Raw genomic sequence first — 11,707 nt, 5'->3', positions numbered from 1 at the left:
CTCTAAGGGTTCAAGTTTGTCCTTCAGAAAGCTCAGAAGTACCTGTGATACATCCTGTCCCGAGGAGCAAGAGTCCAGGTGCAACTGGATGCTGCTAATTACAGGCAGGAGCCCTGGAAGAACACGACATGGAATCACCCAGGCTGGGTGAAAGGGAGGGTGAGGGATAAGGGTCTGATGCCAAGTGTCAGTGTTGATGTTACTGAACAGGTTCAAAGTCTTAAATAAAGGACTGGGTCTGCTGGGGTGAGAGGAGGTCTCTGTGCAAAGCAGCCCGTGACAGACACGAGCCCAGGTGGCTTTCACAGCATCACATTCAGCCAGTCCCACATCTCAGGGGGTTGATGTGCGTCCTCAGAGTCCCAGCCCGTGTGTCCCAGACTCACACTTCCCACCTGTACAGGGTTTGGATGTGCTGGATTAGTTTCTGAGGTGTCACTTTTTACAACAGGAGCTTCCCACTCCAGGTCAGAGTCTGACACCAAATACTGGGCTCCTGGAAGAAGTTTTGGCAGCTCAAACCCAGTCCTCACGTTTCTCCCTTGAATAAAATGTCCGAGATACCACAACATGCTTAAATTAAAAATAATAAAATGGCAGGGGGTGTGTTGGGGGGGAAAACAGGGGCACAAAGGGAATGTACAGCAAAGGGCAGGGCAAGGCAGGTGTGACATTGATCCCACGGCTGAAACACTTGCTGTACGTGACGGGTGGGAGAGGGCGGGGAGGGCTCGTGGTGGGGTTGGCAGCTGGTGTAGGGCCCCTCCTCATCCTGCCTTTGCTCAGGATTCCTATTTGGAGAGTTTGCTGATGACACGAATGAGGGCTCCGTTCTCGTCCTTCAGCCTTTGGTTGTCCGACTTCAGCTCTGTCAAAATCTGCAGAGAGACAGAGACGAGACGGGATCAGAGCTCAGCTCAGAGGGACCAGAGGGGACATCATTGCATCCCCTCCACCCAGCACGATTCCATTTCTCTGGAGCGTCTCCAGAGCTCTCACAATCCAGCTGCCAGGCACAGAATGGCGAGAGGGGACTCGAGCGCAGCAGAGCCAGGGAGCCCCGAGCCTGGCAGCCCGTGGTGCAAAGCAAGGCCACGGCCCCAGAAGCAGGTCAGCACCAGGCTGGGAGGGCAGGAACCATTTCTGAGCTGTTTCACCCCAAACCTGCGCCCAGAGGCTAATCAGAGCTCAGCACAAAACGATAAAGCTGGTTTTCCTGATTTGGTTTTTTTTTTTTTTTTTTCTATTTTGCCAGGACTAGAGAGGAAAATGAAGGTATGGAATTCTCTCACTTAGGACTGGACCCTGCAAAATCTCTTTAGAATACCCCCAAAATCTCCTTGGGACCCCACAGATGTGTTACAGTCACATGTGCTGAGGCCAGAGGACTGGTGGAACACACTGACACTGGAGGTACCTCCTGGGTGCTCAACCAAGGGTTACAACACAGACAGAAGGCTGAACACTTTGGAAATAGAGAAAAAATAACTTCAACAAGACCCTTCCAGCACTTCCAATTGGCACAAACCCTCCAAACTTCCCCTGCTCCCCATGCTGCAGGAGGGTGACCTTCAGTGGACTGTTCCTGGCCATCAGGGCACCAGGAGGAGACTCCCTACCCCTGTCCTGGTGTGACAGACAAGGGGTCAGTCCCACCACAGGTGCCAGCAGACCACGGGGTGAGCAGCCCTGAGCCTGCTGCAGCAGATTGGGGGACAACAGGGTCACACACAGGCATGAACAACACTGGGATAAGCTCAGCCATGACTTCTCTCTGCCGAGGTGAATCTTGGAGGAATTCCCCCAAACCCACTAAATCTTCTCCCTCCTCCTAAGCTGGGGTTTCATCTCTGAGCACAACTCCTGCTCTCCCCCACCTGCAGCCCCTCCATGACCACTGGCATTGAGTGCAGGCAGTTCCTGGGGCAGTGCTGGAGCAATTCCCTCCTTCCACAGCCAGGCCAAGCCATGGTGGCCCCAACACTTCCAACCTCATCCCCGTGGGTGGTGGTGGTGGTGGATGGTCCAGGCAGGAGGTTTTGCTAGACAGGGAAGAGGGGAACGGTGCCACATGGTGGGATAGTGGGGAAAGGGTAAACTGGTGTGCTGGGCTGGCCAGAGCTCCGGCCAGTGACGCTGGAAGTGTCTCCCTGGACCCAGTGGTGGAGTGACATGTGCATCATCACGGTTGGACTGTCACCAGAACAGCACTTGTGGCTCCTTATGACATTTCTCACAGCCAAAGGAGAGGCACTGCCATCATCAGAGTGTTCAGGAGCTCAGAGACAGGGCAGAGTCCTTGCTGTCTCTGCACTCCTCTGTTTTCTCCTGAGCTTCACCCAGGGCTCAGCCCAGTGCCTCCCAGTGCCCTGTGGCAGTTCAACCACCCACTGGGGTCCGTGGAGGGACAGTCCTTGTCCTCCCTGTGTCACTGCTGGAGTGGCCGAGTGCCCATCGCTGTGATAAGGGGGGTACAAAGTCCTGCCACTCACTTTGGTAGAGAGAATCTGTCACAGGCTCCCAGAAACAACTCCAGAGAGTCCCACAGCTCACCAGGAGCGCTGGTGGTGGCTGTGCCTCACACAAGGGCTCCAGGCAACGTCAGTGATTTATTTAAAAATGAAGAACCATAAGTGCATCTAAAATAAGTGTCTCTGGAAAAGTTTCCTGGTTGTATCCCTGCCCCCATCAGTGCCCAGTGAACCTTTCTGAAAGGGACACATCAACCCTACACAGTTTCACCCCTCCTGAGCCAAGGGCGTTCCTCCCTTCAAAGCTGAGTGGCCTCAAGTTGGGCCAAATAGACCACATGTGAACAGGCTGGGGCTGGAAACTCCAGCTTTATAGGTGTCTCATGGGAGTGGAGAGGAGGGATGTGGCTCAGCCCCAGGGGATGGCAGGGCTGACTGTGATGCAGCATCAGTTTTGGGCTGGAGGATGGTGTGAGCAGCAGGGCTCTGTGCCACCTGTGACTCTGGAGAAAGTGGCTCCTCAGAAATTTGATGTGGGTTTGGGAAAATGAGACTCTTTGGAAAGCACTGCTGGCTGCCAGGGCACGGTGAATATGAAAGCAGTGGTGGCACTGCACAGCTGTGATGTCCACAGACCCCTCTGAGCCAGGGTTAGACCTACTAAAAGGGTTGAAAATAGATCAGCAGAGCAGCACGTGGCTCTTCCCCAGCTCGAGAATGGCAGGGAAAAACAAACCTGAGTGAGGAGAGAAGGATGAGCCCAGTCACAGCTCAGCCAGACAGGGCACCTCTGAGCAGGGGGGGATGGAAGGGAAGTGATAACGTGGGCACTTCCCGGGAGGAGAAGAGAGGTGACTTGCAGGGATGGGTTGGAGGACACTTGGCAGATTTAAAGCAGAAAGGCAGTGAGATCATTGCACCTGACCATCTGCACAATCCAGGGCACACAACACGACTCTCCCAGCCCCTGGGACACACCTGTGGGCTCGAGCTGAGACTCCTGGAAAGTGGAAGCCACAATTCCCCTGGTTACTTTGTTTCTATGGCTAATCAGCCTTGATATAATTTGTGTGCTAAGAATAGATTTTTTTTATACCGTGGTGCCACTTCCAGCCCACAGGAGCACAGTGTTTCTGTGTCTGAAGGGATCTGAATATCCCTACTAACCTGCAAAGGACAGGCAGGGCCCCGAGAAAGGAGCAGTTACAGCTTTATTTTAGCACAGAACCAATGAAGTAGCAGGGAGGGATGTAATTTAGCTGTGTGATGTGCTTAGGGAAGGGTCATCTTTGGGTTTCAAATACTAATTGCCCTGCACTGGATCATAAACCAAAGATGAAAACACAAAGTGCTTCTGGTCCAGCTCCTGTTGGGTCCCCCATCCTGCTCCAGCCCACAGGAAGCAGGAGGGATGTTGAACCTGAGGGGCTCAGACTCAAAAATCTCCATTTAAAATGAGGGAAGGAGCTAAAGTGACCATGAAAAGCTGCTGAGGACAGCTCTGTTTGCAATATTTCTAAAAATCCCCTGTCTAAAATATGCACTTGTCACACTATCCCTACAAATTTATGACACTGTTCATCCTGACTCTGGATTATCAGATTTGCTGAGTGTCAGCTTCTCCCTGAACTGTCCAATTAAAGTCCAATTAAATCTATTATGAGCCCATGTAGCATAAACCACCTATTTTCAGATGTCCAGGGTCCAGGCTGGACAGGGCTTGGAGCAACCTGGTCTAGTGGAAGGGGGTTGGAATGAGATGAGCTTTAAGGTCCCTTCCAACCCAAATCAGTCTGGGGGTCTATCTCCAGGCAGGGTACTGGGCAAGGGGCTGCTGGCACTGCCAAGCCACCCCAAAGCCATTCCCCAGGGCTAAGCTGGCGAGGTTGGCAGCACTGCCAAGCAGAGCGAGAGCCAGCAGGACGAGCAGAGCCTGCAGCAAAGCCCTGCCATGCTTTTGGAACTGTGAGGGTTCTTTGCTACAAGCTCTTGGGCCACAAAGCTTCACCAGGCACCCTGGAGAGCAGGGAGGAGAGGGAGCAGCACGGCCAGGGAGCAGAGACCTGCCTGGAAAAGTGGAGGAGGGAGGCGAGATGAGCCGGAGGGGAAGCAGCTACAGCTCCTCTGATTCTGAGGGCTTGGCGGGCAGAGAAAGTCTGGCTACGACCCGGGTCAGAGCCCTGTTCTCAGCCAGCAGCTGCTCATTCATCTGCCTCAGGGTGTGAATCTGTTTGAGCTGGTGGAGATTCTGCAGAGAGTGAGAGGAGTGGACAGAGAAACACAGAGAGAACATCACGGAGACAAACGGGCACAGAAATGTGAATTTAGTCCACAGGCAGTGAAAGGAAAAAAAGAGAGTAAAGGAAAAATTAGTAGCAGTAAGTGCTGGACAGGGAAAGCCTGTCAACACACTGAGGATGTTTTGAGAACCGTCCCTTTCTCCAGGGGCTCCCAAAGCCTTAAAAAAGGTCAAATAAAGCGATTTTCCACCTAAAAGCAGGATTATATTCTAGTTTACCCAGACAGCCCTGGGACTTGGGAACTGCTGTGAGACCTATCACCATTGACTTACCACCTACACAGGCTCTGAAAGCACTGCTGGGAACTGAGAATTTCTTTAAAACTCCTTTTCTTCATGTTTCTCTGAAAGTTAAAGCAGCTGTGTGGAGCAAAGAGCGATCAGAGCTTCATGGGAGATTCTAAAGGCACAGACTTGAAGCACCTGGAAGTGTCACTGTCCCACAGCAAATCACTGAGACAGGTACTGTGCCTGCTCCTGTCCCCTGTTCCTGAGTGATGCTCCTGGGCCTGCCCAGGCTCAGTCCTGCCAAAAAGTTTGAGGTTTGGGGAGGTTTTTCACCTCTGCCCAAATTCAGCTCTTCTCTGGGGCTCAATTTATCTCTGGCCTCCAGAGGTGGCAAGTCTGAACCTTAAGTCTCTCATTTTTAGCTGGAGGAGTCTGAATGAGAGCATCTCCCACGGGAGGGATGTGCCAGCCTGGCATTCCTGGTGACATAGGCAATGGTGGGCACAGGACAGTGCAGAGACTGAGCCCCACGCTGGGGCTTGCACAGGAACAAACTGGGCACAGGAACAAACTGGACACAGGAACAAACTGGACACAGGAACAAACTGGGCACAGGAACAAACTGGGCACAGGTACAAACTGGGGCTTGCACAGGTACAGAGGCAATGGGAGGCAGGGAACAGAAAAGCCACGAGGGAAGCAGAATGTGGAAACGGTACAAGCCAAGCAGACATCCCAGTGCCACAGGGACAAGGTTGTTCCCAGTGATGCGAAAGCGAATCCATGTCATGGACATTTACACCAGCGTGGGTGCCAGGAGATGTCAGGGCTGTGGAGCCGCTTCCTGAGCCATGGCCTGACTCTCCTTCCTACTCAGAACTCATCAGGTAGCAGGGCCATGAGAACAAGAACCCCTGCTGGACAAGAACCCCTCCTGCATGGTGGGGGGAGCCCTGACACTGGACAGGGGAAGGCAGGAAGGGAAATATCCAAAAGAAGAGTTGTAAGTTCAAGTGACAAAATCCCAGCCCTGAACCAAAGCAGCTCCACAAAGCACCCACCATGCTCCTCCCCATGTCCTCTGACTTGTGAGCTCGCAGCAGCAGGAGGAAATGGAGGGAAGGGTCTACAGGGAAGTGCTCCAAGGGAGGTCACTGTCTGTCCTGAACCAGGAGCTGCACAAATAAATCTACTGCATCACAAAGAAGCTGCAACAACCACCCAGCCAACCTGTACATCTTAGGTTGCCCAGAGAAGCTGTGGCTGCCCCATGCCTGGAAGTGCCCAAGGTCAGGTTGGACAGGGCTTGGAGCAGCCTGGTCTAGTGAAGGTGTCCCTGCCCATGGCAGGGGCTGGAACAAGATCAGCTTTGAGATCCCTTCCAACCCAAACCAGGGATTCCATGATGACCCAGAGCTGGCTGCAGCTGGAAAGGAACCCGCTGCATGCCAGGACATTCTGTCCAAGGGCTCATTCCTGTACAAAACAGAAGTACTTTTGTGTACGCCCCATCCATCGGCTCCATTCTTAGCTGCCCCAAAGCACTACCTCTGCTCCTCATGAAGGAATCAAGACACCCCGTTGAAATGCTTTGCAAAACCAACAGAAGCAAGGTGGGGAGTGCAGGGAGCCAGCAAAGTATGGGGCTTGGAACCCCCGAGATCATCAAACTGACAAAACAGCTCCACGGACACACCAAGGCAATTCTGACACAGGATAAATCAACAGGTCCTGAGACAGAGCTACGGCCAACAAACTGCAGGAGAGCTGCAGGGACGCCTCAGCAGTGAGATCTGCACTCACCACATCCCATCCATCCATCCATCCATCCATCCATCCATCCATCCATCCATCCATCCATTCCCGAGCTGTGCTGGCTGCCTGTGTACCAGAAGCTGCCAGAAGATGGTTGTACTGGAAGAGTCACTCCTTTTGGTGGTACCAAAAGCAGCTGAGGTCACTTGGTCTGTTCAGACTGGAGAAGAGAAGCCTGAGGTTACACCTCACTGGGGTTTGCAGCTTCCTCATGAGGGGCAGTGGAGGGGCAGCTCCGATCTCTGCTCTCTGTGAGCAGTGACAGGACCCGAGGGAACAGCTGGAGCTGTGTCAGGAGAGGTTTAGGCCGGATATCAGGAAAAGTTCTTCCCTCAGAGAGTGCTTGGCATGGGAATAGGCTCCCTCAGGCAGTGGTTAAGGCCTCAAACCTGCCAGAGCTCGGGGAGAGTCTGGACAATGCCCTCAGGTACACGGTGTGACTCCTGGGGTCCTGTGCAGAGCCTCAGGTTGGACTCGATGATCCCCGTGGGTCCCTTCCAGCTCAAGAGATTCCATGATTCTACAATACCACGGATAATAAGCATCCTCTGTTCTACCACAGGGCTCACAGCTGGCGGAAAACATCCAACATCTGTAAAATGAGGTGTCGTTCTACGCGAGGTGGAAGGGATTGTGATCGTTTCAGAGACCACCTTTGCTTTCCCACACCAATATAGCAGGAAACCTCAGCGTGGTCCCATCAGCTGCTGCTCAGCCTCAGCACGCTGCACAGCCCCCAGAAAGGATCATTTATGTAAAAATGTACACATGCTGCAGGTAGGCCAGGCTCCTATTTATCCAAGAAACTCAGCAAAGGCTGGGAAGCTGGGACTGAAGCCAAGGGCGAAGACCAGGATCTGGACGATACTGCTGTGATTGCTTATCACTCTGCTTGAGACTTGGCTTAGCCAAAGCAGGTCTCTCAGTTCAGCTGTACCTGCCTTCAATTAAAGGATTTTGTGCCTGCAACACTGGGGGAAACAAAAACGCCCGGAGCACGCACGATGGCCGAGGCCAGGAGCTGCTACGGAATGAAGAAGCTTCTGTGACCTTCAAGAAAAATTGCTCTGTTCAGTTGGGACCTTGGGCACTTGGCACTGAATTCGGCTCAGTGCAAATGTTAATTTTCTTCCTCCTGCCTCGGCCAAGGTTCTGGATCTCCAGTGGAATTCTTGAAGTCGCTCAGGGAAATGCTGCACCACTCTGTCACCTTCTCAGGAGCAGGTCTGAGGAGCAGCTCTGCCACCAAGGGTCTTGAGGTTGCTGAGCCTGTCCCGCTCCTCTGCACTTCTTGAGGGCTTGGTTAGCAGGGGTTACACTCAGGACAGGAACAAAGTTCATTCCCTCAAGCATAGTTTAAGTACAAAGCATTTCTGTCACCTGTGCCTCCTCTTCCTCACAAGTCAGCTGCAAGGAGAGGAGAATCCTGGCCAGGATGTGTGGAACAGGACACAGACACCCCAGGATCAAGCAGCTGGATGTGAGCCTTGCTGGATCTGTTTGATTCAAAGACTAGTGGAAAGAATCCCCCAAACCAACCTGAGACCTTATCACCTGGCAGGTTTGGTTGCTTCCAACTGCTGAATAACCTTCCATGTTCAAAGAAACTGGTGGATTTGCTTATTCCTTCCCAATTCCTTGTTTATTCCTTCTGACTCGACAGCTACTCAGGCAGTGCATGGAGCAGGAATGGAAGTCCAACCAGAATTAATAGATTTTTTTTCCTGGCTCAAATCCCACACTGGGGACTATCAGGGATGCTCTGTGGAGGTTATCTCACTGCAGGCAAACACAGCAGGGCTGACTCTCCTGCTTCAAGGCACAATGAGAGTGGACACAAAAGTGCTTTCCATATGCAAGGTCCAATTCAATACTTCTTTTTATTGAGTGGCTGTCAAGAAAGACATGTCACAGTGCCCTCAGGTGCTTACTCACCACGGGCTGAAGGTTTTGCAAACACTAGTGAAAATGTAGTGGTGCCTCAGAAGAGAGATGTTCCACTTTCTTATCTATTTATTCTACTAAGAAAAGGCCACTCTGGTTATTTGATGCAGCAAGAACAGTGCAGAGAGCAGAGTCAGCACCACTCTTGAGGACCTGAAGCTCATTTTCAGCTGGACCACAGACTCCTTCAGCCCACATCTCTTGGGGCAGTGTGAGAACATGTGCAACCTGTGCTTCTCCTTCTGCATCACCTTGGCCTCCATCACTCTGCAGCTCTGGATGATCCAAACCAGAGGTGCTCTGGCTGTGTCCAACAGTCCCTCCAGGCATCTTCCTTCATTAATTGCTCTCCAAAGCAATATAAATATTTCCAAACCGAGAAGCCACTAGAGGACACCACCTTGTCTTCTTACTCCATGGGCTGAGCTGGTTTGCAGTGATCTGGAGAGCTGGAGGACCAACACAAAGTGCTCCTGCCTGCGTTTCTCTTGAAGGCCACAATTCTGTAATTACAGGAAGGTCCCTCTGAAGATGAAGGTTGTTACCTGCTCACCGAACAAAGAGGTTGGAATTTAGGCACATTCAGTCCTTTCTCCTCCCCCTCCTGGCTTGAACATCCACACTTATTTTCTCCTCTGTGAGGGAATAAGAGCCTTTACAGAAGACTCCACCACATCACTCTGCTACTGATCGCAGCAGAAGACGCAGCACAAGCCACTGATCCTTTCAAAGCTTCAAACAGAAACACAAAGCTGGAACCTCCTCCAGGGTGGCAGGAACTCGTTTCCACCAGCGAACTGGGAGAGCCCTCAGGTGTGTCCTTCCTTCTGAAAGCAGCTTGGTCCCACCTGGGTCATGCTCAAAGAGAACAGAAGCGCGGGCACAGAGCAAAGGGGACATTCATTCCGTGAGCACGAGCGTTAAAACGCAGCGTAACACGACGCGATGCTGCGAAACCAGTGTGAAGTTTTAGGTGCTGCCTCCTGCTCTGCAGTGCTCAGCCCCTGCTCCCAGGGCAGGAGAGAACCATCCTCAAAGCAGCACCACGAGAGAGAGAGAGAGAGGACACGACGGTGGCGATGGCTTGTGACACTAAGCCGTGCTGTGTGTCTCGCCAGGAAGCAAAATTCCTCTTTGCTGGAATTATCCCAGGCCTCCACAGCCTCCCAGTGACATGCTTTGGGGGGGACACAATCACTCTTGTGTTTTATCCTGGCCAGTGTGCGTGAGCTCAAAAGCCAGCTTTGTCTTCTTACCCATCCGGAGAGAACTTGGGCGGCTTAACTGGGGCTGCAGACTACTCAGAGCACAGGGGGTCAGCACACTGGAACTCAGCGAGGCCACAAAAGGTTAGTTTGGGGGGGGCATTTAAGGAGAACAGCTTTCACCATTCTCAGATCAAACAGCAGAACAAATCAAACATAGGAGCGATCAGATGAATGAGAACAGGAGACAGTTTATTAATTAGCACTTCACGTTTGGGGAACAGGGCCATTAAAGCCTGACCGCAGAAAGGAAGGTGGGTCCCTTCTCGTGGACACCTTTAATATCCTCCTCCTGGGGGACAATCCCAAAAGACACGAATACAAAATGGAATAGACACAGTGAAGATTATTTCTTACCTTCATCTCCTCCTCCATTTCAGAGAGTTTCCGCTCCAGGGCTCGCTTCTCCTGTTTACAAGGATTCATAACAAAGAGGGTCACAAGATTTTAGAAGAAAAATTTACAGTGTATTTTCTTTTAAAGAAAAATAAGAGTCTTGTATTTCTGTAGGAGCATTCACTGAAGAGCACCCCAAAGCAAGGCAGAGGAAACAACCAGGAGGTGATCAGATGGGATAAGGCAGCTGGCAAAACAGCAGGGATATGTGCTGGGGCCATTTGGGCAGATCCTGAGCTCTATTCATACCCCTAATGAAATTATTCCCCATTTTCAGTGATCCCAGTTCTCAGGAGTTGCTGATTGTAATGTGATTTTGAGCTCTGTAGGTGCAGCCATGGATTTCCTTATACTTCACTACAGGAGGCGACAAGAAAAGTCACAGAGCCACTCAAATAGGAAAGAGAGAACAGGGAAAGGAAATTCCCTGCCTGGAAACCCTGCTTGTCCCAGATTAATTTAAGGCTGCAAAGCTGTAAAGTTGACTGCCTTTGGTGTATTGTGAAAAGTGAGGATTACACAGGTAGGCTCTGCCATGTGAGTGTTGGTGGTTTCCTCAGCTAGAGCCTGTGCCAGAGGGCAGATCTGGACTCCTCCAATGACCTTCCCAACATGAGGGGGCTCACAACAACCCAGGGACGTGCCCTGAGAAGGGGGAAATAGGAAATGTGGGTCAGGAAGAGGATTTACACTCTCTGTCCTGCTCCTTTGCCCTCTGCAAAGAGACACGAGGTCAGGACAGTGAGGAAAATGCAGCTGCTGGGTGTGGCTGCTGCCGCTGAGTTCTGGGTCACTTTTTGGCCCCAGTGCACTTCATCCAGGGATTCAGCAGTGCAAAATGCATGAGCCATCCTTCAAACAGCTAATGCCATCTTCACTGAGAACAGTCTGTCTCTTTTTTACTCTCTAACTCTCAGAAAGCTGTATTTGTGGCTGTCGTGACCCTAATTCAACACAAATCAAGCAGGATGTTGCCATAACTTCGACAAGACCAAGTGCAAGGTCCTGCCCCTGGATTGGGGCAACCCCTGGTACCAACCCAGGCTGGGGGATGAAGAGATTGAGAGAAGCCCTTCAGGCTTTTGCTTAGTTCCCCCACCACCCCCAAACCACTCTTTATTTATAAAGGATCAAGAATATTTTAAAGCATAATGGACCAACAGTGTCTTAGTGTGAAACAATCCGTTGGTCTGCAGTTTCCTACAATGAAAGAGAGGAATCAGAATGAAGCCTGATGTGCAAAGAAGAGCAGCAGAGTCTCAGGCCCTGAAAAGGTCAGAACACAATTA

The 11,707-nt window shown here is 51.7% G+C and overlaps 1 protein-coding gene across 8 annotated transcripts in view; it reads right to left on the bottom strand.

Annotated features, from left to right (window-relative positions):
- Positions 1 to 11,707, bottom strand: part of PPP1R12B (protein phosphatase 1 regulatory subunit 12B) — a 112,139-nt gene continuing 100,432 nt past the window's right edge. For 6 of the 8 annotated variants that reach the window (XM_027898119.1, XM_027898121.1, XM_027898123.1 and 3 more), the window contains 3 exons: positions 10,380 to 10,430; positions 4,539 to 4,719; positions 806 to 878 (listed from right to left, as the gene is read on the bottom strand). In XM_027898119.1, the coding sequence (XP_027753920.1) occupies positions 4,585 to 4,719; positions 10,380 to 10,430 (186 nt within the window). In that variant the 3' untranslated portion in view covers positions 806 to 878; positions 4,539 to 4,584. Of the gene's footprint in view, positions 879 to 4,538; positions 4,720 to 10,379; positions 10,431 to 11,707 lie in introns of all 8 variants that reach the window. The other 2 variants (XM_027898122.1, XM_027898128.1) reach the window with 1 other exon arrangement.

This window comes from Empidonax traillii, unplaced genomic scaffold, assembly GCF_003031625.1.
Source record: "Empidonax traillii isolate 1590-97213 ecotype Southwest subspecies unplaced genomic scaffold, ASM303162v1 scaffold579:size954524, whole genome shotgun sequence".
NCBI lineage: Eukaryota > Metazoa > Chordata > Aves > Passeriformes > Tyrannidae > Empidonax > Empidonax traillii.
The sequence above is the reverse complement of the archived record's forward strand: the minus strand, read 5'-3'. Positions and strand labels throughout refer to the sequence as shown.